This window comes from Syngnathoides biaculeatus, chromosome 12 (assembly GCF_019802595.1).
Source record: "Syngnathoides biaculeatus isolate LvHL_M chromosome 12, ASM1980259v1, whole genome shotgun sequence".
Taxonomy (NCBI): Eukaryota; Metazoa; Chordata; class Actinopteri; order Syngnathiformes; family Syngnathidae; genus Syngnathoides; species Syngnathoides biaculeatus.
The window spans coordinates 17,100,866-17,126,732 of NC_084651.1; the positions used below are offsets into that span (position 1 = coordinate 17,100,866).

At 40.2% G+C, this 25,867-nt stretch overlaps 1 protein-coding gene across 1 annotated transcript; it reads left to right on the forward strand.

The window, feature by feature from the left end:
• Positions 1-1,822: 1,822 nt before the first annotated feature.
• tm9sf3 (transmembrane 9 superfamily member 3) lies at positions 1,823-25,838 on the forward strand. The gene is made up of 15 exons (XM_061836881.1): positions 1,823-2,075; positions 5,006-5,201; positions 7,912-8,034; positions 12,880-13,040; positions 15,877-15,954; positions 17,500-17,631; positions 17,713-17,879; positions 18,614-18,708; positions 18,792-18,922; positions 20,968-21,107; positions 23,211-23,279; positions 23,359-23,505; positions 23,579-23,662; positions 23,751-23,827; positions 24,379-25,838. Exons 1-15 carry the CDS (start codon positions 1,983-1,985, stop codon positions 24,444-24,446), a joined length of 1,761 nt encoding a protein of 586 aa, XP_061692865.1. The 5' UTR covers positions 1,823-1,982; the 3' UTR covers positions 24,447-25,838.
• Positions 25,839-25,867: the final 29 nt, after the last annotated feature.

Sequence of the window (25,867 nt, forward strand, 5' to 3'; positions counted from 1 at the left end):
TGCAACGTGCAGCTTAGCTTTGGTACCTTTCACGACCTGATCACAGTTTTGATCAAAGTAGCATTTTGTGTAATTGAGTGCAGTTGAGATTTCATTTTCAGGTTGCCTGCAAAAGATGACTAAAGTTGACGGTTGGAATGAATTAACTAAAAAAAAACAAAGATGAATTGCTAGTAGCGTAATTGGTATGAGGTGTAATATTTAATTTGGACAAACTGCAAGCCTGTTAAACGACGTGAGACCCAGTGAAGTAAGAGTTAAGACTTTGCATGAGCATAAATTTACATGTATTTGTTGAGCGTGGATTATATCATCCATCCATACAATTTCCAAGACACTTGTCCTCACAAGGGTCATGGTAGTGCTGAAGCCTATCCCGGCTAACTTCGAGTGGGTAGATATTCAAATTACGTATTGGTGAAAATTCATAAGATGTGGCAGATCATATTTATTTGGTACAGTACGGTGGAGCAGTTGGGGAGCGTTGGCCTCACAGTTCTGAGGAGTGGGGTTCAAATCCTGGCCCCGCCTGTGTGGAATATGCATGTTCTCCCCGTTCCTGCGTGAGTTTTTCCCTGGCACTCTGGTTAATTCCTTCCGTATCCCCAGAAAATGCCTTACTTGGAGACTTTAAATTGCCCCGAAGTGAAGTTATGAGTGCGACTATGCCCTGTGATTGGCTGGCAACCAGTTCAGGGTGTACCCTGCCTCCTGCCCGATGACACCTGGGATTGGCTCCAGAACTCGAGAGACCCTCGTGAGGATAAGTGGCTCAGAAAATGGATGGATGGATGGATATTTGGGTCGGTGGGACATGTTTTAATTTCTTCTGAAAATACAAATGAATACAAATGTTTTTTTTTAGGCCCTTTGGCCTTTTCTCTTTTTCTGAAAAGAAAATGTAGCAGAACACATTATAAACCCAATTTTTAATTGCATCTGCTCAACTGGAATAAGAAGAAGGCTGTTTATTTCTTTACCTAATAAACAAAATGCCCCCAAGAGTCCATCCATTCATTTTCTTCGCCACTTATCCTCACGAGGGTCGGAGGAAGTGCTGGAGCCTATCCCAGCTGTCAATGGGGGAGGAGGCGGGGTACACCGTGAACTGGTTGCCAGCCAATCGCAGGGCACGTTGAGACAAACAGCCCCACTCAGAATCACACCTATGGGCAATTTAGAGTGTCCAATTCATGTTGCATGCTTTTGGGATGTGTAAGGAAACCGGAGTGCCCGGAGTAAACCCACGCAGCCACGGGGAGAACATGGAAACTCCACACAGGCGGGTCCGGGATGTAACGCGGGACCTCAGAACTGTGAGGCCAACGCTCTTCCACCAGCTGTTCCACCGTGCCGCCGCCCCCAAGAGTTTCTATTGCAATCTAACGAATACGGTCTGTAAGGGGAAACACGTACGTGAAGTCAAAATATCCTTAAAGTGCCATCCAGCATCCACCCCGTATCTTGTCGGATGTCGTTAACAGTTTCGTTGGCCTTATTTTCATGAAGATTGAAAACCGAAGAATTTAAGTCCTGGGGTGCGCTTTTGTTTTAGTAAAGTGTTAAATAATTGTTCAGAAGTGCCTCAGCTGAAACAGTGAGGCTGGTGTGGACGGTGAACAGATCCACGCATTTGCTTTGGTTAGCAGCGTTTCGTATTTCACGCTTCCAGTGCCTTTGTCAAACCATACGGCTCCGGTCTTGGCAGTCGGGTGACGTGGCTGAAGGTTGCGTAGATGCGCAGCCACCGTTTCTTTACTCGTCGTTTCATTCAGCGCTTTCCGTCGTGATTGGGTCTCCAAAGTCACATGTGACTTTTGAGCCAATCAGAAGTGCATCCGATGAGTAAACGCGAAACACTTACGCCATATGCGTAAAACTACAGCGTCCCCAAAATCGCTTCAGTCATCGAACCAGGAAGAAGGTGGGATAGCCCTCCAAAGCTAACACCCCGATCTTTCCGTTCACTTTCTCCGACAAGAATGGGATCATCCAGGTGGAGGGTGGCAGCTGCGGTGTTCCTCGGTGTTCTAGGCTCCTTATTACCTGTCGAAGCAGATGAACACGACCACACAGTAAGGCTGTGTTTTGAGGCCGAAAGAAACGGGGCTTTGAAATAATGGACGTTTGTGCTCTGTGCAACATGCTAACGTTTTCCTTAGCCTTTAAAGGGAGCTGCACTCGGATCACATAGAAGCGTGTCACTCGCCGTGTTACTACTTATCGTCGAATAGTGGGCCAAAGGAACTACATGGAGCCTGACGCATTAGCTAGCTAACCTGTCAAAGCTCATCGGCCTAAGTGCTTGGGACCAAACGTTTGTTAGCATAGCTCCTTCCTAGCTGCTCGAGCTATTTAAGAACACCGGCCGGCGGAAGCGACGCTGAAGTTTGACTAGCCGACACTAGCGTTACTAAGTCTGCTCACAAGATGCTTCCCAATAAAACCCTTTTGCAAAGTTATTTACCATACATAAGAAGCCTACAACACACTTAAGTTGCCATCGTCTATAGGTTAACATGCGGTAACACGAGTTTAGCGCCAGGCCTCACACTAGTCCCTCGAGCTTACATGTTTTTGATTCCTATTCCACAGTTATTACATGCAAACACAGATGTATCCATCTATTGTCACCACGGCTTATCCTCACTCTGGTCGTGGATATGTTAGAGACTATCCTAGTTAGCTCCGGCGAGAGGTGGGGTACACCCTGAGCTGGTCGCCAGCCAATCGTAGCACACAAATAGAGAAACATTCATTCACACGCACTTAGGGGCAATTTAGTCTTCGGTTAAGATCCCATGCATGTTTTGGGATGTGGAGCGAAACGAGCACCCGGAGAAAACATGGAAACTCCACTCATGGGAGGCCGGATTTGAACCGAAGTCTTCAGGACTGTGAGGTGGATATGCTCACTAGTTTGCCCACCATTCATTCATCTTCTGTTCCGCTTAGCCTCTCAATGGTCACAGGAGTGTTCTAGCCTATCCCAACTAACTTCGGGCAGGAGGCATGCTGGCCGCATACATACTGTAGATGTGCTAATTATAACTAATAGTGTGTGTGTGTGTGTGTGTGGTGTGTGTGTGTGTGTGTGTGTGTGTGGTGTGTGTGTGTGTGTCTGTGTGTCTGTGTGTCTGTGTGTGTGTGTGTGTGAGGGCTTGGGAGGTAATCGTTGGAGTACCTTTCATGTGCGCATGTTGGTTGTATTTGCACAGAGTTCTATTGGGGTTGGAGTTGTCTTAAAATGTCTTTATTGTAAGCCCAATTTGTTTTGTTGGATATACTGTATGTTATTTTGGTATGTGTATAATGTAACGCAATAAGTGGTTGTATTAATATCAATAATTTTACCTGGTTTCATTTTCCGCAAGTTAATAATGAGTCATTTGGTCATGTGTGTTTTATTTTAATTATATTGGAGTATCAAAGTAGGTGACTGGTTTGTGAATCTGCCTCACAGTTCTTAGGCTGTGGGTTCAAATCTGTGTCCTGGGCTTCCTATGTGGTGTTTGTATGTTCTAACCTTGCTCGCATGGTTTTCACCAGGTAATGCGGTTTCTTCCACAACATGTATGCGAGATTAATTGATGACTAAACTGCCATTAGTTATGTGTCCTTAGTTGGGAGTGTGAATGGTGGTTTGTTTGTTTATATTGTACTATATATTTATTGAGTTTGGCTGGTGCTGAGATAGCTTCTAGCGCACTTTGAACCTAGTAACGATGAGTGGTTTAGAGAGTGGATGGACGGATGTCATATTGAACATTTTCCATAAATCATTATGGGTTGGGAAAGTGCTCCTTTAAAAACACCCTATTTGTGACATTACCACCAGCATTTTGCCTTTTTTTCAATGGAGTCTGAAACAGTGGGTAGTTGGAGATTAAACAAACACACTTGTGTTTCACATTTTTATCATGCGGTGGTAGTTGAATATTGTTAAGATATTGGAAAAAAAATATTGTTGCAGTTAATTGATTTGAAAAGGTGTGAAAACGTCAATATGTATTTCTAACACTGCATCTATTTACTGTGTTTTCTGCACCACTGGATTATAAAGATCAATTTCCATTAATTACGGGGTCTGTTTCTGTATTTAACACATACATAAGGTGCACCATATTATAGGAAGCATGCACGTTACATTTTAGTCTGCTGGCAGATGCTTCACTATGGTAGTCTTTGCGCCGATGGAGACGCCTTCTCATAAGATGAAAACACCAAGACGAACCTACTTGAAAGTGTTCAATCTTCATGTCTTGTGTTACCATTATTGACTTCAGTTGAATGGTGACTGAAGAGACATTGTCCCAGCTGTTCTTTGTTCGATAATCCATTATTCAAGTACATCTAACTTTGGCCACCTTGCTTTGTTCCCGCGGAAACTCTGTTTCGTTTCTTTAACTTGGCGCAGTTCATTTTATTGATTCCTCCACTTTTGAGCCGTAGGTTAATTGATGTAGAATTATTTTGCGGCTGCTCTATTACCATTTACAACCGCATAACGGATAGCCACAAATGTTGTTTTGCGGCATACCGGTAGCACACCTACTGGAGGTGTGGCAAAGGTCACCATACCTTCTGTGCGTATCAGATATTGTTCTCTGATTGGTTTATCGCCGCCAGCGTAATGTAGTGTGCGTAGTAAGTAATGTTGTCTGATTGGTTTATTGCTGCCAGTGTAAATAGTGTTCATGTTACATCCCTGTGTCAGCGGAAAATGGTCCGACAGTTAAATCATGCAGAGCGCTTACCAAAGTCGGACAAGGTTTTGACAGGTTTTCGAACTCAATGCACTCACAAAACGCATCGGATTAAAAGTCGCACCATCAATTTTTGAGGTCTTGAAAGGCTTTTAAGTGTGTGTAATAGTGCAGAAAATATGTATATGGAGTTCACTAGAGAACAGACTTTTTTTCACTAATTCACAGGCATTTCATGGGGCTATTGACTTGAGTGATGTCTGGATTTCACACTGATTCCTTGTTTTTTCTCTTTTTAGTACACAGATAAAGAGGAGGTAGTATTATGGATGAACACAGTGGGGCCTTACCACAACCGACAGGAGACCTACAAGTATTTTTCTTTACCCTTCTGTGTGGGCACAAAGAAAACCATCAGTCATTACCATGAAACCCTTGGAGAAGCCCTGCAAGGAGTGGAGCTGGAGTTTAGCGGCCTTGACATCAAGTTTAAAGGTATTTAACCGTAACACTGAAATTTAATTCATGAGCATGTTATCAGTGGTATTCATTGGTGTTAAGGGTTTGATTCTTGTGAGACTCCCTCAAAACACTTAAGAACAGCTTATAAATGCAAACTATTGACATAATGCTATTGGCAACTAAGACATGTAATGGTAGAAAACACATTTATTGGCGATCTTATGGATGAGAGTCCTAAGTTGAGCGCTGGCTAGTGTGATGGCTCTAATTCCAGTGGTAGTGTAGCAGTTACTGTTGAAATCAGATGTTTACCTTTACTATTTAAAACACACGCCTCAAATTCAAGGCCCAGGCACAAGATCCTATCGTGGTCTACAAAAGCAAATCATGCGTGTCAAATTCATGTTTATAATTGTTAAAATACCAAAATTTGAAATTGTCTGCACAGTATAAATTTCCAGATAATGAAAGCTTTTTTAAAATGCATCTCCTTCTAAAATAGGTTGAATTTTAATTAGACAACATTTTTTTACATGTTTTGTGATTTCAAAACCAGTTATCTATTAATTTGTTGGGTATACGTAGCAATATGAGGCTATCATACATTTATATGGGTTTACAGTCATGATGGCCCCCTGATGGAAACCAAAATTATAATGTGGCTCATGTCAAAAATGAATTTGACAGGCACGTTTGTTTTTCCCTTATTGTGTAACACAAAATCTGACTAATCTTTTCCTGCTTTAGACTACGTTTACCAGAGTTATCTCCATTTGCTAAAATGGCAGAGTTGTTTTTTTTTTTCTCTCATTACTTTCTTCAGTCAGAAGTTCACATTTCATTAGAATTTGGTACCATTTCTTTTAAGACGTATGACTTGGTTCAAACGTTTTTGATGTCCTTCCACAAGCTTCTCAGAATAGTTGGCAGGAATTTCGGTCCATTCCTCCTGACTGAACTGGTGTAGCTCAGCTTGGTTTGTAGGTGGCCTTGCTTACACATGCCTTTTGAGGTCTCCCCATAAATTTTCAACAGGATGGTGAAATGGACTTTGTGACCACTCCAAAGCATTGACTTCTTCTTTGGGTGATCATCTAACCAGTTTGGCAGTATGCATTGGGTCATTCATTGTCAGTTTGGAAGACCCATTTGTGCTGAAGCTTTAATTTCATGAAGTCTCGAGATATTTCTCCGCTCGTCCCACAATGTTTTTTCCTCATGATCTCATCTTTTTTGTGAAGTGCACCAGTCCCTCCTGTAGAAAAACAACCACACAACAAGGTCCTGCCACCCCCATATTTCAAAGTTGGGATGGTGTTCGCAGGCTTGCAAGCATCCCTCTTTTATCTTAAAATTTCACGATACTACGACATTCCTCCAAAAATTCAGGTCTTTGTCCCTGTGTACATTTGCAAACTGTACTGTCTTTTTTGTTTATATGGAGTAAAAGCTTGTTCGTGGCAGAGCCCATGTTGGCACAGTACTCATTTCACTGTGGATAATGACATACTGTTAGCATCTTTAGCCCTCATCTTCACCAGGTGCTTGGCTTTTGTCCTCTGGTTCATATGCATATTTTGGCACAAGGTACGTTGGAGGAGGACAGAACAACCCATCTCATTCCTGAGCGGTACTAAGTCTCGAAAATCCCTAACAGCCTATTAAAACCCTTCTCATTGTTCTGACACTTAGGAAAAAGAAGTTATTTTTCGTAGTTATTTAAACCTGATTAAAACAAAGATTTTGTCTGATCCTAAGAAGGTGAGGGGAACAAAGCAAATGACTAATGGTTTATTGTCTATCTATCTATCTATCTATCTATCTATCTATCTATCTATATCTATCTATCTATATCTATCTATCTATCTCTATCTATCTATCTATCTCTCTCTCTCTCTCTCTCTCTCTATCTATCTCTCTCTCTCTCTCTCTCTCTCTCTATCTATCTATCTTAGGACGCAGTGAATCGAGAGTTATTTAGACTTTGCCTAAGCATAAATTTACATGTTCATTTTTTTGATAATGGATTTGACCAATGGATAGACATTAACATTTGGTGAAAACTCATGACGTGCTGAACTGATAAAAATAGATGTAGTCAAATATAGAACTCTGGTAGATGAATTGAATAGGAAGACTCAGTGTCTCTTTTAACATGCGTATTTGTTTTAGTTGGTGGGATGTGTTTTAATTTCTTGAAGAAAAAAAAAAAACAAAAAAAAATTGAAAGCCAATGTTTTTTTAAATACTCCATGGCCTTCTCTTTTTGTGAAGAAAATGTAGCAGAACACGTTCTGAACATTTTTGTTACTTACAGGTTGACCCAGTTATGCATATTGTGTTTTGAACATTGCCCATGCAAGTTGCATAATTGTTACAACACTTTCTTTCATACTCTCAAACATTTTCCAGAGCTGGGAGTAAGTGACATCGTTAGCGTTTAAGTCTGTCTAGTGTACCTTCTAGTCTAATCTGAAGTTCAGTCCATTTATCACATTTCAGATTTCTTCACAGTTTTCCACGAGACTCACATACACAGGCTGAAATACGATTTGAACACCTGAAAATGGTTAAGAAGAGTTCATATTTTGCCTACAACTATTTTAAAACTGTACAGAGAATATAAATAAAGATTACTAGAAATTGGTCAATTACGACTGCTTCTGAAACTGTAGGTTTGTTACAGTGTCAATTTTAATACTGTTCCCCCCCTCAAAATAATGCAATTTCTCAACCTCTGTAGATGAAGTCATGCAGACAACATACTGTGAAATTGACCTGGACAAAGTCAAAAGGGATGCTTTTGTGTATGCCATAAAGAATCACTACTGGTACCAAATGTACATCGATGACCTGCCCATCTGGGGTAAGTAACAATTACAATGATGGATAAATTCAAAGAATGAATGCCATTGGTTGCACATCTTGTTTTTTTTCACTTCCCTGTATATTGTCCTGGCTATCTTGATCAGTCATTAGTTTTATTTTGGATTTCATCAGCATACTAGTTTACATACCTTTTTGTGCTATTACATGGGCATGCTGTGTATTTGTGTATGTTTTCTCATAGGAGATAAACTGCTTTACATTCAAGTGCGAATCTGGGAATTCAACATTAGCGACCCTCCCACCCTTTAGGTCCAATTTGATATCATGTACCACAGATTGTCACAATTTGGTCAGTTGATTCAAGGTTGAATTTTTTTGTTTTGTTTTTGTTTCATACGCCATTTGAACAAGGTTTGTGATATTTTTTACACATTGTTAAAATATTGGACAGGTCCCATTTCTCAGTAGTATCATTAATTATTGTCTTACTGGTAACAGTGAAGTCACTCCTGTATATGTCATTGTTTTTATATGGATGCCACACCTTTGGCAGCTCAAACAAAACTACAGTAGTCATATAATTATGTTGGTTATGGGTGGAGTGCACGTACGTTTCTCTGTCGTCCGAGCCTATATGCTCACAGCAAATCAACAATGTGAAGTTGGACTTAGGCCTCCCTAGAACAATGTTTATCTTGTACAATGAAATATGTTAAATGCTTCATGGGAACAAGCTCAACTTGTTTAGGCCATTTTCTGACTGCACCGTGCAGGAATATAGTAAATAAGTTACGTGAACCAAGGCCAGGGTTGTTGGGAGAATTATACTGTGACAATTAGCAGTACAGTTGACTACTGCTGTTCACAGAGGACAGGAATAGCGAAAATCACTGAATATAGAGGGGGACCTTAAAAAGTGATTATAATTGCAGAAATTACTGGTCTTGATCAAACCCCTCTCCCCCCTCCATCTGAGTCCGAGTTGAGTCACACTTGAGTGTATGGAAATATAGAATCGTATGCAATAGCATGGCAGTCCAATATGAAAAGCATACATTAACTCTAGCATACTCTGTAGGATGCCTATATTTGAGCTTATTTTATTTCTTCCACACGGTATGGTAGACGACTGGTTAGCACATCTGCCTCCCAGTTTGACCAGGCTTCAAATGCAGCCTCACATGTGTGGGTTTTGCATATTCTCCATGTGCATGTGGAGGTTTTCTGCAGGTTATCTGGTTTCCTCCCACATCCCAAACACATGCGTGGTAGATTTATTGCAGTCTTTAAATGGCCCAAAAATTTAATGGTTGGTTGTTTATTTGTCCCCTATGATTGGCTGGCGACCAGTTCATTGTGTACGCCGGCTTTTGCCCAGAATCATCTGTGATAGGCGCCAGCACACCCATTCTTGAGGTTAAGGAGAACAGAAAATGGTGGATGGATAGATTTCTTCCATAGTAAATACATTTACTGTGCATCGTTATTTAAAAGGACGTGTCAGCTGAGTAAGTCGGTGGGTCAGTGTTCGACTCGCGTCAAGGGCAGACAACATGGCCTCGTCAATTGCAAACAGAAGGCACAAGTTTACTAGTCTTTTACATGTCATATGTGATCATCGATTGGTCTTTTAAGTCTTGACGATAATATTTAGCGCACTACTTTGCCACACTTTTTTATATCAGGATTTGCAGATCTAGTTTGTAGTATCTATCATGCGCTAACTTCAGGCCATAAACAAACTGTTTCGAAATCTTACTTTGTGTCACTTTTATCACAATGAGCTGTTGACCAACGGGAAAGCTTCTGGCCATCTCTTTCTCCCTCCTAGGATCCACTGTGTGGGGAGGCACCACCCAGTACTTGAAATTCCGGTACGAAAAAACCTGTAATGTTACATTGTGCATTGTAAAACGAAGATAATGCTTTTTCATTTGAAAAGGTCTTTGCACCCTATAATTATTTTGTCACTTTGTGACCTTTAAAAATGTAGAAAGTGCAAAACCAGATCCTTTTCATCTTGTGCAAGTCATCTGAAAATTAGGTGTTTGGCTCTGATTTCTGATCTTGTGATCAGATCAGGACAACTCAGGCTATATTAAAAGTTTTTATCATAAGTATACCACATACTGTGATCGCAAAACACCTGGGAAAGTGGCTCATCACAAACCTCGAATAGACAGTAGTTTGCAATTGGGGAAAAAATGAACATTTGGACAAAAAAAGCAAATGGGAGTTTTCTCAAATATCGGAGGACAAATTCCAGTACAAATGTGAATTTGTGGATTCAGAACCGTAATCCTGATGATCAAGACTCTGTGTAAGACAATATTCGACAAGGAACCCATAGAAGTGCCTTTCTTTAAATATCAAATTCATAAAAGTAAGGTAACTTCTTCTTAGTCCTTAGTCTTATATTTTATTGTAACCTACCACTAATGTGCTGCCATGTAGCAAACATGTGGCCCATGTACAGGAAAAACAGTGGGATTGTGTAATTGTGACTGGCATATCCTTTCAGACCTGCCAAATGTTACGGAATGTTCATATTGTGTTACGGAAATCACTGAATCTTGACTCATTAAGGTTGGAACACTGTTTGTTCCGGATACAGTGTTCCCTTGTTTAACGTGGGGGTTACGCTTAAAAGCATAGCTGCATTAAATGAAATCTGTGTTTAATTTACAGTGCATAGTTTTTTGTTTACAGGTTTGTTTGTTTTTTCCTTTACGGTACTGTATTTTTTTTCATCCACAGTTTTTTCTTTTCCAGTATTTTTTTTTTTATTTCCAATATAGGTTTTAAGGCTGTTAATCCAGGATAAGCGGTTTCCTATTAAAAGAAAAATATTATAGTTTTTCGAAATACATTTTATTTTAATGACCGATCAATGAGGTGCTGCACAAAAGAAATTACAAAAAGCAACTGGGCATTCCTTCCCCCTTTCTGCGGTTCCGCTGTTGCGTTTTTTCTGGTGAATCACCTTGTTGCAGTTTTGTGCTTGCGAGGGCAAAAACAACTATGGGTCTTTGCTGGTGCACTTTCTTCTGGGTGAGAATATTCTAATAAACAGACATGCCAGGTTTGATTATGTTTGAGAACTGAAGCTGCGACGAACCACTGCTGGGCTCTCTGGCAGCTTCCAGTACTTAAGGCGAGTGATCGCTCCCCCCGGTACTTTTCAAAAGTATGCAGCCTTTGTCAACATGTTCAGTGGCACATCTATTACTATAGTAAGTATTAAATGCTCTACTTTATGGAATGTGAACACACGTGCATCATATGCTGTCTGGTGTTACATTTGAATTTGCGTTTTGGGGCAAATGATTCCATAATTGCAAGCTGATGTGAAACAGAAAATGTCGCACTGTTTTTTTTTTTTGTTCCCAACTGAAGAAATTGGGTGGGATGATTGAGTTTAAAATGCATTTCGTCACGTTGAGGTCCTTGTTGTAACTTCATACAAATTTGACTTATTAGCGTGAGCAGAATGGCTGCATTCATAAGGCTTCAATACAAAATGTTCCTATATCATTGTGGTGGCATTGGGCTTTGGAACTAATTCCATTAATGTCACTAAAGTTTCTGTTACTGCTCCCTGGCTCGATTAGCTTCGTACACGCCCGTATTTCAAAAGCGTGCACATAAACACACAGTTTCATGTCTGAGGTTTTTTTTTTTTTTTTTACTCATGGGTACCCTCTTTTTTTGTTTTTGGCACAATTGGACAATCAGTCGAAGGGTCTCTGCCCGTTCACTAACTCTACTTAGCTTAGAGACCATAATGTGTTTCATGTTCGCTTTTACCATGGCAGAAGTTTTTGTTTTTCTTTCTTCCCACCACCCCCTAATGACTGACCACCTGAACTCACCATCTTTTTTTGCCACGATCGCACCCATTAAATACCAGGACCATAGCGCAACGCAGGGTATGCCTAAATGCCCCCCCCACCCACACACACACACACACACCCCAGCAGTCAGGTACTTGGAGGGGTTGACAATGGTCTACAGTTCCTTAGCCAATCGGGATGCAGCACATATGCAGGTTTCCCTTGGTGGGTTAGAAAAGAAGAAAAGAGAATACAGTGTGTATTCCTGCACTGTAAAAAAACAGCTGGACAAACTGTAAAATATTACACACACACAATAAATCTGTAAAACCGGGTAAAGCGAACTGCCTTGTAGCAAGGGAACAGTTCATTTAAAAAAAAAAAAATCCAGCTTCTGTTATTAATGTGCATACACAATGAACGGCTGCTTGGCACACACGATTTTTGTCATTTTTTTTTAATGTGACAGATGACTGACAACAACCATCATTGGTTTCTTTATCGTTGTGTTTTGTTTAATGACGACGCTTTTTCTGAAATGCCTGACACTAAATTTTATCTTAATTAATTTTAAGATTAAATGTTTTGCATTTGCATCATTTGAGCAGAAATTGTGAAAATAGGAAATATAAATATGTAATAAAATAGCATGGAAGAGAACACTTAAATATATTTCTTCTGTGTAGTTTGTACTTCTTGGACGTGTACATGAAGTGCATTGCACAAAATAGAAACCTAAACTATTGTCCAAACAAACTATACAATTCAGTCTATCGGCAATGTTATTTGTTTTAGTAAAATAGAGTGCTCAGTTTTCATTTTGACGTTTTGAGATCTGATTAGTAGTATCATAAATGACAATACAGCTTCCACAAATTGGTGCAACTGGTTAGACTGTGCCTCACAGTTCTGAAGGTCAGATGATCGATGGATAGATGTTTTCACATTGTTGACAACATAATACCCTGAATGTTTTCATGTGCTTGTATGCCTTCATTGGTCTATTTATGGTGGAAAATTAAATCCAAATGATACCCATTTCTCTGTAGGTATTGTTGGTGAGGCAGATGAAAATGGAGAAGATCACTACCTTTGGACTTACAAGAAACTGGAAATCGGCTTTAACGGGAACAGAATTGTTGATGTAAATCTTACCAGTGAAGGCAAAGTTCGTCTTGTGCCCAACACAAGGATTGCAATGTTTTACTCTGTGAGTACTGAATGATCTACTGGAATTTTCTTTGCTATAATTAATATGAATATAGTGCTGTGAAAAAGTATTGGCTTCCTTCTCAAGTTTTTTATATTTTTTCCATTTCCCCACTTTATTATTTAAGATAGTCAAATAAAATGTAAATATCAGACAAATATAACCTAAGTGAACTTAAAATGCAGTTTTTACATGAGAAAAAAACTTGCTGTTTGTGGAAAAAGTAATTATTCCCTTGCTAAATGGTGAATTAATGTGGAGCAAATCACAATTTGGTGTAAATCTTCACTGCTCAAACCCATGCCTGACTACCTTCATTCCTGTTCAATCAAAAAATCACTCAAAAGAGAATCTGTCCCAACAAAATGATAAAAAAAAACCTGCATTAATAATATAAGATCTAAAGAAATTCTGTAACAGATGAGAAATAAAGTAATTGACATCTGTCAGTTTCGAAAGAGTTCCAAAAGCCATTTCTAGAGCTTTAAGATTCCAGTGAACAATACAACAACTCTCCCTATTGTTATTATCCTTCGGTGGAGAAAACATGGAACAGTGGTGAACCTTCTCAGAAGTGGCCACACTACAAGGATTACCCCATGAGAACATCAATGACCCAAAGGCACTCAAGACAACTTCTAAAAGAACTGGAGGCCTTCCTTGCCTCCCTTAAGGCCAGTTTTCCTGTCACAACAACAAGGAAGAGACTGGGCAAAAATGGAATCTGTGGCAGATTTCCAAGGCAAAAACCACTGCTGACCAAAAAGAACAAGGACTCATTTTACTTCCACAAAAAAAAAAAAAAAAAACATTGTAATGATTCCCAAGACAATATATAAACTGACGGGAGGAAAGTTGAACTTTTTCGGAGGTTTGTGTCTTGTTAGATCTGATGTAAATGTAACTCAGCATTTCAGAAAAAGAACATCATACAAACAGTCAAACACCGTGGCAGTAATGCATTGGTCTTGAGCTGCTTGCTCCCTCATTTCCTGGACAACTTGCTGTGAGTCTGCTCTCTGACAGAAAATCCTGAAGGAGAATGTTCAGCCATCACTTTGTTACCTTAAGATGAAGCGCAATCACGTTTTGCAGCAAGATAACGTTCCAAAAACACAAGTTAATTTTTTGAATGGCTTTAACAATTAAGGTTTTGGAGTAGCCTAGTCAGTCCTAGAAAGAGTACCACAGATGCATTATTTGCCTTGAGGATGCTCGTGGAAAAGTACAGAGAAGGTCAGAAGGAGCTACATTGCGTCTTTGTGGATCTAGAGAAAGCCTATGACAGAGTACCAAGAGAGGAACTGTGGTACTGCATGCGTAAGTCTGGTGTGGCAGAGAAGTATGTTAAAATAGTACAGGACATGTATGATGGCAGCAGAACAATGGTGAGGTGTGCCTTAGGTGTGACAGAGGAATTTAAGGTGGAGGTGGGACTGCATCAGGGATCAGCTCTGAGCCCCTTCCTGTTTGCAGTGGTAATGGATAGGCTGACAGATGAGGTTAGACTGGAATCCCCTTGGACCATGATGTTTGCAGATGATATTGTCATATGCAGTGAAAGCAGGGAGCATGCAGAGGAACAATTGGAAAGATGGAGACATGCACTGGAAAGGAGAGGAATGAAGATTAGCCGAAGTAAAACAGAATATATGTGCGTGAATGAGAAAAGTGGAGGGGGAAGAGTGAGGCTACAGGGAGAAGAGATAGCGAGGGTCGACGACTTCAAATACTTGGGGTCAACAATACAGAGCAATGGAGAGTGTGGTCAGGAAGTGAAGAAACGGGTCCAAGCAGGTTGGAACAGCTGGCGAAAGGTGTCTGGTGTGTTATGTGACAGAAGAGTGTCTGCTAGGATGAAGGGCAAAGTTTACAAAACAGTGGTGAGGCCGGCCATGATGTACGGATTAGAGACAGTGGCACTGAAGAAACAACAGGAATCTGAACTGGAGGTGGCAGAAATGAAGATGTTGAGGTTCTCGCTCGGAGTGACCAGGTTGGATAGGATTAGAAATGAGCTCATTAGAGGGACAGCCAAAGCTGGATGTTTTGGAGACAAGATTCGAGAGAGCAGACTTCGATGGTTTGGACATGTTCAGAGGCGAGAGAGTGAGTATATTGGTAGAAGGATGCTGAGGATGGAGCTCCCAGGCAAAAGAGCGAGAGGAAGACCAAAGAGAAGGTTTATGGATGTGGTGAGGGAAGACATGAGGGCAGTTGGGGTTAGAGAGGAAGATGCAGGAGATAGGCTAAGATGGCAAAAGATGACACGCTGTGGCGACCCCTAACGGGATAAGCCGAAAGGAAAAGAAGAAGAAGAGTAGCCTAGTCAGAGTCCAGATTTGAATCCGAATGAAATGCAATGACTTTAAAAAGACCAGTCATGCTCGAAAACCCTGCATTTTTCGCTGAATTAAAACAATTCTGTGAGGAAGGATGGGCCACAATCGCCCACCAGGCGTGAAAGAATCACTGCCAGTTTTAGAAAACACTAATTTCAGTTGTTGTTGCTGAGGTTGGGAAAAGCAGTTATATTCACTTTCGGAGGCCTTTACTAATTGACACAGGGCCAGTTAACTATCTTTTTTACCCCCCTTACAAAATGAAATTGCCATATAAAAACAGCTTTTTTAAGTTCAGTTGGGTTATATTTGTCTGACATTTGATTAGCATTAAAGTAGGTTGACTTCGCAAAAATATAGGAATTTTAGAAGAGGGCCAATACATTTTCATCACACTGTATTGGTGTGCTTGTATTATAAATCCTGTAAATATGATTTTGCTGAACATGAAAGTTGTAAACTGTCCATATAAGTCTTCCCAAATGCATATACAGGTGAAATGGAAGAAGTCCGATGTGAAGTTTGAGGACAGATTTGACAAGTACCTGGACCCATCCTTCTTCCAGCACAGGGTGAGTGAGTTGATTGTCTGGTTTAGGTCATGGCATGATCTGAGTGTTTCGCCGAACTAGATAAAAGTTGGGCCTTGTAACAATGTCAATTTTGTCGAAAGATAATCAATAATGTTTTGACATATTTTAGAGTTGATGACAAATCTGATGTATCCCAAAAAGTCTTTTTATTAATAACATGAATTATTAACATATTTACAATTGCGCCTTTAAAGGGAGCCAAGGACACTTTCTCTGCCACACCCTTATGTAGTTGTGCCAAGCAAGTACTCATCTTGCATGCAGTATTTACCTTATGCAATGTATTTATGTCCACCATTCAGTCACTCATTCATCTTCCGTATCGCTTATCCTCATGAAGATCACAGGGATGCCGGAGAGTATCCCAGCTAAAATTGGTCGAAAAGCGGGGTACATCCTGATCTGGTCGCCAGCCAATTACATGGCACATATACACAAACAGCCATTTGCACTCACAATCACACTTAGGGCAATTTAGAGTCTTCAGCTAACCTACCATGCATGTTTTAGGGATGTGGGAGGAACCTGGAGTAATCAGAGAAAACCCATGCAGACGCAGGGAAAACAGGCAAATGCTACATGGTGAGGGTGAGGTTTGAACTCCGGTCACCAGAACTTTGCAGCAGATGGGCTAACCTGTCCTCCACCATGCCATGCTATGTCACATAAATATATTAATTGTTCCAAATTACTCTCCAACCATTAAGGTTGAACATAATTCATTCTAGCATGCTGTCTGGTGATGTTTGTAAAATTTTTTTGTTTTTTTCCATACAGTACATTAATCCAAATAATAATTAATCCCATGGTTGGCATCATAAATCATATCTAAAGCATTCACTGTACAGGTCATTTAAGTAACATTTTAAAATTCCCAAATGTCATATACCTGTAAAAAGCTTCACCACGGTTGAAATACAGATTCATAACTTTAAGGTTCTCAGACATCTCACTTTTAGCATTCTTAATTGGTATCATGTAAAAACATGTTAACTATTCTAAAACAATCCACGAAGTCTATGTTAAATAATGACACACTTTTGCTGGACCTCAAAGTTACTTCATTTAACTGCTGCTGTATAATATTCTTTTCTGATGTTCTCCTTTTACTCCTCTTGGTTAGTTTTTTTTTTTCCAGGTGTAGCTTATATGTTTCCAAGATTCAAGACTGACCATTTTGTGCATTTTGTTAAGTTTAAGTTCACTGGGCATGGTTCAATATTCTAGCAAAGCATTTATCCAGACTCTGGGTTCAATTATATTATTATTATTATCTTAATTTATGAGCAGTACAATATACCACCAACATTATCCACAGTGACACAGGAAGCTGTTTGTTCACAATGTTAACATGTTTGGTTAGAGCGTTAACGAATTGTCTTTCAGGTAACCTGTTCTTTAAAAGGCATAAGACAATTTTTTTAATTGGTGCTTTAAGGTCATTGTAGCCTAATAATCCAAACTGTTTCACAACACTTTGAATTATAAACCTGCTAAATAGTGATATTCACTCATTTCTCTTAGATACATTGGTTCTCTATTTTCAACTCCTTCATGATGGTGATCTTCTTGGTGGGTCTGGTGTCCATGATTTTGATGAGAACGCTCAGAAAAGATTACGCCAGATACAGTAAAGAGGAAGAAATGGATGACATGGTAAGCTCAATAAGGGGTCTTTGAGTGACAACCACTTGCACTTTCAAATCACGTAATATGATGTTGTGGTTTTCCCAATAGGACCGAGACCTGGGAGATGAATACGGCTGGAAGCAGGTGCATGGAGATGTTTTCCGGCCTTCAAGCCATCCACTGATTTTCTCCTCACTCATTGGTTCTGGCTGCCAGATCTTCTCCGTTTCACTCATTGTCATAATCGTGGCAATGGTTGAAGATCTGTATACAGAGTAAGTCTTGTACATCAGTGATGGTGGGACCGAGGCATAAGGCCAGATTTTTTTTTTTTTTTAAGTTGTTTCATCTACTCTAATGCAACCTATTTTTCCCCTATTTTTGGTGCCATGAAAAATACTCCTGCTGCAATCATGACATTTGTATCGCCATGTTTAAAGCAAACCTTAGCCCCTCTGTACACTGAACTATGTAACTGAATACATCGCAACGGTAACTTCATGCTTTGCTTTTTGTAAATATCGCAATTGTAAAAGTAGTTAATTATTACCGGGGGTAGAGTTGAACCCTTCTGCAACTTTGATTGGCTGTTACATCTGCAAGATTTCTACGCTATTTACGTGCAATTTGAATTTTGAATCACAGCAAAACAGTGGTAGAGGGCCAACCGCTCACAAACTACTTAGCGATTCCCACACACTGCACGACAGCCCAATTTGTTTCAGGCATGCTGCTTTGTGTGTGGCAGGCTTTACAGATCACACCAAATACTGGGACTAACTGGTATCATCTGATTTATAGATACCAATTCTCCTTCTAGGGCTCTGCTGGACCATTTTTGTGACAAAGATGCTCACTCTCCATTACGTAAATAACGTAATATTTTGGATTATTGGCGTCTTTGGAGGAAAAAAAGTGGTTATATCTACTTGTTGGGAAAAAATGTCCAAAACATACTAAGTAGATGAAGGAATCATGCCCTTAAAAGACTTATTGTTTTGCTCTGCAGGAGAGGATCAATGTTGAGTACAGCCATTTTTGTGTATGCTGCCACCTCCCCTGTCAATGGCTACTTTGGTGGAAGCTTGTATGCAAAACAAGGAGGTAATTATATTTGTAAATAGACCATACCATTTGAATGTCATAAACAGTATCCAATTTGTTGTTTGATTTCCTGACTAATACAGGAAGAAGGTGGATTAAGCAAATGTTTGTCGGCGCCTTCATGATCCCAGCAATGGTGTGTGGAACTGCCTTCTTTATCAACTTCATTGCAATCTACTATCACGCGTCCAGAGCGATCCCATTTGGCACCATGGTGAGTTTACACAGATTTGTAGAAATGCATATTAAAAGCAAACATTGTCTAGGTCAACAATTAACATTTAATACATTTCATTTACAATTACGCTGCCTTAGCGGTAGTAGCTATGAACAAAAAAAGGAAGTAAAATTAATCAAAGACGAAACAATATTATCTTGTTCTGTGTTCACATTTATGCCTAGATCAGACTACGCCAGAGGTGCTCAATGCGTCGATTGTGATCAATCAATCGCTGAGGCAGTTATGGTCGATCACGTGGTCCGGTGGCATGGTCTTTTTCTTCCTCTTTATGTCATTTTTTTACACCCAACTTTGTGGCAGTGAGCCATTGTTTGACAACGTGCTGTCGTCATGGTAACGGTTGCATCCGATTGTGGTGTAAGGTGACCTGTTTTCTGGTCTCCCCTCCGTCATTCCCCTCCTGTTTGATTTCACAGGATAAACCCTAGTGTTTGTAAAAGATATTGCAATGCATATAATATCATCACTCTCTGATGGATATACAGCAAGATTTTATGGCAGTAGTATGACACTGCAACAGAATATATGTGCGTGATTGAGAGGGGCGGAGGAGGAAGAGTGACGCTCCAGGGAGAAGAGATAGCGAGGCTAGATGACTTCAAATACTTGGGGTCAACTATACAGAGCAATGGTGAGTGTGGTATAGAAGTGAAGAAACAGGTTCAGAAACAGTTGGCGGAAGGTGTCTGGTGTTCTATGTGACAGAAGAGTCTCTGCTAGGATGAAGGGCAAAGTTTATAAAACATTGGTGGGGCCAGCCATGATGTATGGATTAGGGACGATGGCACTGAGAAGACAGCAGGAAGGAAAACTAGAGGTGGCAGAAATGAAGATGCTGAGGTTCTCGCTTGGTGTGAGCAGGTTGGATAGGATTAGAAATGAGCTTATTAGAGGGACAGCCAAAGTTGGATGTTTTGGAAACAAGGTGAGAGAGAGCAGACTTCGATGGTTTGGACATGTTCAGAGGCGAGAGAGTGACTATATTGGTAGAAGGGTGCTGAGGATGGAGCTGCCAGGCAAAAGAGCGAGAGGAAGACCAAAGAGAAGGTTGATAGATGTTGTGAGAGAAGACATGAGGGCAGTTTGTGTTAGAGAAGATGTATGAGATAGGGTTAAATGGAAAAAGATGACACGCTGTGGCGACTCCTAACGGGAAAAGCTGAAAGGAAAAGTAGTAGTAGTAGTAGTAGTAGTAGTAGTAGTAGTAGTAGTACTAGTAGTATGACACTGCAATCGTGAGAGAAAATTTGTCCTGGAGTCTTAATCCCAGCATTCGTTGACCTTTTCAGTTTAAGTTGTGGGTGCTGTCATGGTTTTGTTTTCTTTGTCATGATTTTAGTTTTTTGGGGGGGGTAATCACATTGCCCTATAATTCAACTTTTCCCACCCTTTACTGAACCGAAGCACATATTTTACATTAGAAAAATCACCGCACGCTACCAAATCAAAATGTCACAAAATGTATCATCAGTATATGTCTTAATCTATTCTCAAATGTACTTGGATTTGAAGAGAATCATAAATAAAAAGAAATACAATGTCTCCAGGAATTTCATTTGTTAAATGGGTTAGGGGTGGGTGTGTCCGATTTCATTAACACGGATGCTCGCCTTCCATTTGCACTTGTTTATTTAGCTGTGGTCTTAAATTATACAAACAAGGAATGAGTACAGTAAACTGCATGTGGGTATTAGTCACATAATAACTAAGCATTTGTTACATAAATTTGGGAATTATCTTAACTTGCCCAGTGCATAAAGAACAAAACCATGACATCAGTGGGAAGGTGATTTACAATTTCGACAAATACTGGCAGCAATAATCTGATTATTACAACACAAGTGCCAAAGCAGCTGTTCAAAACAGTCAAATTTGCTTATAGTTTCAGGTCAGCATGTTACTGCATTGGTAAGTGCATTACATTAGGGGAACAATCAATTTAACTGTCGTAGTGTAAGTATAGGCTGTCATGTCACTTGAAAACGGAGAAGAACACCATCTTTTGTGTACGTGTACAGGTGGCTGTTTGCTGTATCTGCTTCTTTGTCATTCTGCCACTAAACCTGGTGGGAACAATTCTGGGGAGGAATCTTTCTGGCCAACCAAACTTCCCATGCAGGGTGAATGCTGTGCCAAGGCCAATCCCTGAAAAGAAATGGTAGGTGTGTTTTGTTAGAGAGGAACAGTCAAGTTCAAATTGTACAGCTCCCACACATGATTATTTTCGACTTGTCACTGGTTATTTTGCAATTAGTTAACTAATCATATCGTATCTTTATTATAGCTTTTCGCACCAGTAAGCAGTTGGTCAAATATACCCATAATTAGCTTGCATCTTGAAGTGTTTAAAGGGAAATTCCGGTGGTTTGGATCAACAATGTGTCCAATAGGTCATGTAATATGTACTGTATCTTGACAATGTAATGTTAATCCTCTCTCATTTATTGGTGTTTTGAGAAGATTTTTATCGACAATTACGAAATTTCAGGGGCGCCGCCATTTTGGCGAGTCACGTGATCTACGTGCGCGGATGTGACTTTATGAGGTGCCTCTCCAAAGGCTCGATTACATGGGACACCATTATGGCCGGGGGTGATTTCTCAGATTTATCCTCATCTGATGAATAAATGGCAGGATCGGTTGATCGGGAAGACGGACGAATAGTCCCGGAGCTCGCTCACGGGAGCTCGGGGAGCTCACTTATGGCCCCATTGCTCAGCAGAGCTCGGTCGTCAGACTCCACGTCATTCCCATCCGAAGAACCATCCGAATATTCAACATTATTTACAACCACAGGTTCAAATCTGTATGGACGTATTCCTCCATCTTCCCGATCACCCGATACTGCTATTTCTTCATCAGATGAGGATAAATCTGAGAAATCAACTCTGGTCATAATGGCGTCCTTAGTAATTGAGCCTTTGGTGCGGCACATCCACGCACGTAGATCATGTGACTTGCCAAAATGGAGGCGCCCCTGAAAATTCGTAGTTGTTGATAAAAATCTTCTCAACACACCATTATATGAGAGAGGATTAACATTACATTGTCAAGATACAGTACATATTGCATGACCTATTGGATACATTGTTGATCCAAACCACTGGAATGTCCCTTTAAGGTGTGTGAAAAAGGTTTGACAATTAGGTTAATAGTGTGTGTTGGAACGTGTCGCAGGCAACAAATTCAAAATGAGTGAATATTTGCAAAATACAAAAACATTTTATCAGTTGGAACATTAAATATCTTGTATTTCTAGTGTATTTAATTGAATTTAGGTTAAAGGATGTGAAAATCATCTTACCTTGTTAGGATAAACAGATTGATGAGCGAGTGCTGATTTACTTCAAATGTACATTTATTGGCCAAGTAGGCACATTGCTCAGTCAGCCTTCTATAGTGTATGTCTTATATCCATATCTGTGGTTATGACTTTACAGTAAACACATAACCATTGTGCTAAGGCAAATGAAATGCATAGTCAGTTAGCCTTGAGCTAATGTCAATGATTACATCTTTTATGAAATTAGCTTAAATGCCGTTGAGGTCTTTATTAGCAGCTAATCAGCCAAGTGATTTACTGTGATGACTATCGCTAATTGTCAGAAATTGAATCAGCCACAACATCTTTGCTTTTAGATGAGCGTGTATCGCTGTTGTGCTGCTATGAAAGGCAAGTTTTGTCTTGCAGGTTTTGCATTGCATTTGTCCTTAATATTTACAATGAAATGGTGAAACTTTCGGGCTCCCTTGCTGATCCCAGTTAGCCATAGTTTATGGGAGAACGTCACGGGCTGACCCGGACAAACACTACTGTGCATGTCCGTCATTACAAAAGGCCCGAATTATCTAGTCACTACTGCACATCTGCCTCATTATAAATGAGCCGGATTTCCACTATTGTTCATGTGCGTCAAGGCCAAAGGGCAGACAACAGGTGGGCAGTGGTGAAGATACAAGCACTTTTGAGAGGAAAACAAGACCTCAAAAAAAAAAAAGACATTTGCGACCGCTCAACTAATCCAGGCAGTCCCACTTTTGACGCAGGCAGTGTCCTGCTCCGAATGTAACCAGGGTCGTCATTGCCATCGAGGGAAAGAGGCAATTGTGCTCTGATCTTTCTTAATGTCTACAACTCTTAGACAATGACTTGTGCCAGTTACCCAAAGGACATAAGCGAATTGATTTTCAAACCAGTATCTTCGTTTTCCTCTTTACTTCAAAAACAATAAGCCGTGTGTGGGAATTCTTGTGCCGTTAGGTTCATGGAGCCAGCTGTCATCGTCTGTCTGGGTGGAATACTTCCTTTCGGTTCCATATTCATTGAAATGTAAGTCGACATCCTGAGAGAGGTTTTGATATTTTAGGCTCATGATCTTCACACACCTTGACTTTTCCTCCCTCATCAGGTATTTCATCTTCACGTCTTTCTGGGCCTATAAAATCTACTATGTATACGGTTTCATGATGCTGGTCCTAGTTATCCTTTGCATTGTGACGGTGTGTGTCACCATCGTGTGCACGTACTTCCTGCTCAATGCTGAGGACTATAGATGGTAAGTGTCTTTGCCTTTGGACGGCAACTTTGGAAGAAAATAACAAACAGAAAATAACATTTATCCTTTCCAGGCAATGGACAAGCTTCCTGTCTGCTGCATCCACTGCAGTTTATGTTTACATGTACTCTTTTTACTACTATTTCTTCAAAACCAAGTGAGTTTGAGTCTTGTGGTTCATCTAATACTTTTTTTTACAGGATTGTACAAAACGTAAACATGTTTTCTTCTCTGCCATATTTCAGGATGTACGGGCTGTTCCAGACATCCTTCTACTTTGGTTATATGGCTGTGTTTAGTACTGCTCTTGGAATCATGTGTGGTCAGTCCTGCTTGTTGTTCCTCAACACCAGAGTATTATATACAAAGTAATAAGACAAGCAATTGTTTATAATGACATGGTCAAAAGGACACAAACAGGAAATGTGTTATTGGTTGAAATTTAATAAACAGTGTCTTTGCATTTGAGTGAGAGTGTAGCACAACTTCCTTTGAGGCAAGAGGCAGAAGCATACTCCTGCACTGGTCGCCAGCCAATCACAGGGCACTGAATATTTGTATGCCTACCAATTAATTATACGGAGATGATTTATGTAAATGACATTGTCTCAATGTTTGGATAGATATTGGACATAATATTGCTTCACATTTTCAATTCTTTAATACTGTACTGTTATTTTTCTGAAACGTGTGCTCCGTTCAGTGTAGTGCCTTTAGAGGGTATCGGTCATGTGGGATCATGTTTTGGGGATGTATGGAAACGCCCTCTCAAATATGTAGTGTTAATTTATTTTATACTACTAGCAAGAGGTGTACAGAAAAATGAAATCTCGGGGCCTTTGACTGACCAATGTGTGTGTGTGTTTCTTGCAGGTGCAGTTGGATACATGGGAACAAGTGCCTTTGTGAGGAAGATATACACTAATGTGAAAATAGACTAAAGCAGGTCACGGAATCGCCTGCGTGTATCCTGGAAGACGGCCGGCACACAACATTCTTTATTAGTTTCTTTCTTGCGACGAGATTGTGAGAATCTCACTTTGTACAATGTAGTTTTCCATTTTCTGAATGAGTTTCAACGCTGCAACATGAAGAGATCAGATGCAAAGTTGTGGATGTGGCACCAAACAAGGTTCTTTTTTTTTTTATCAGTTGCTTTCATACAAATATTGGGGGCAAATGTGTTCAGGCTTACGTGGCTTCTCTTCCAAACCAGTCCCACCAGAGACCAGACTACATACGACATGTTTATGGATGGAATAGTGCAGCTCTCTTCAGTGAAGAGGCCCAAGTATATTGAAAGCCTTTATTTGTTCTATTGTGTCAGAATAACTGAGTTGGCTTTATGCCCATATTCTGACTTGATTTCTATTTTGTATTCTTGAAGTCAACACACAGTAACGTTAGTGCATAGTGCAGTACTTTGTTCCCATTTTCTTCCACTCCAAAATAAGATGCTGTCACTTGAGTCATTCCCCTATTTTGGCGGCTCAAATTTACCTGTTCCAGTGATCCATCCAGTTGCAATGTTTGAGTCCTGCTGTAGTGCACTGTGGAGACGAGATTGAGGGCCAGATCAGACAGAAGCAGAGGTACAGTTGGAGACTTTTAAATGGATGTGACGCTATCCCCCAGGTTTAGTTGTTTTCTTTGTTTGGGTTTCAATTACGTCTACATGTAAAGATAATATATGTATGAGGGGAGTGTATATAACCTTAATGTACCTCTAGATGTAGATCTCAAATGTATTTTTGTTGTACAGATTTCAAATAGGGTGTTTTTTAATGAATCAGCTCCAAACAAAAGGTATGTTGTGTTCGGTGCTTGGGGTGTGGCTGGTGGCGCGGTTTCATCTTGCCTGAAATTGCATGGTTTTCACCAAATTATAGAAAGATCAAATTGTTTCATGCGTAGGATCAGCTTCACAGTGTAAGGAAGCATTGCAGAGGCAGGCTGCTCTGTGAAGGCTCACATTGATTTCATATTTAAAGCTTTAAAAAGGCTTGGCATCTCATAAGCCCATTCCAACCCCCTTTTTGTTGCATAACGTGACATGCCATGTGTGAATGTCCAAAGGAATGAGCTTTGTTTTCACATACTGTACAGAAAGTACACTTGACATCTTCATAACCACGCGGAGTGCAGCAGTCCTTCAAAGTCTTTCTTTACATATTGCGTATATACACCATATTCCCTACTTGTACTGCCTTCTCATTTCCAATTCTTCCCCACTGAAGTTGATTTGTCACCTCATGTTATGTACCAATGTCTGATGAGGCATTTTCATCCTGCATATTGTTGTAAAAAGAAAATAAACATGTTTATGTACAGTGGTTGTGAGCTTATGTCTTTTATCTTTGTC

Bases quoted from the DNA above. Each gene is read 5' to 3' on its own strand.
- tm9sf3 (XM_061836881.1), top strand. From the start codon at position 1,983: ATGGGATCATCCAGGTGGAGGGTGGCAGCTGCGGTGTTCCTCGGTGTT. The intron at 23,663-23,750 runs GTGAGTTTGAGT...GCCATATTTCAG, and splicing joins TACTATTTCTTCAAAACCAA to GATGTACGGGCTGTTCCAGA. The intron at 23,828-24,378 runs GTCAGTCCTGCT...TGTTTCTTGCAG, and splicing joins TGCTCTTGGAATCATGTGTG to GTGCAGTTGGATACATGGGA.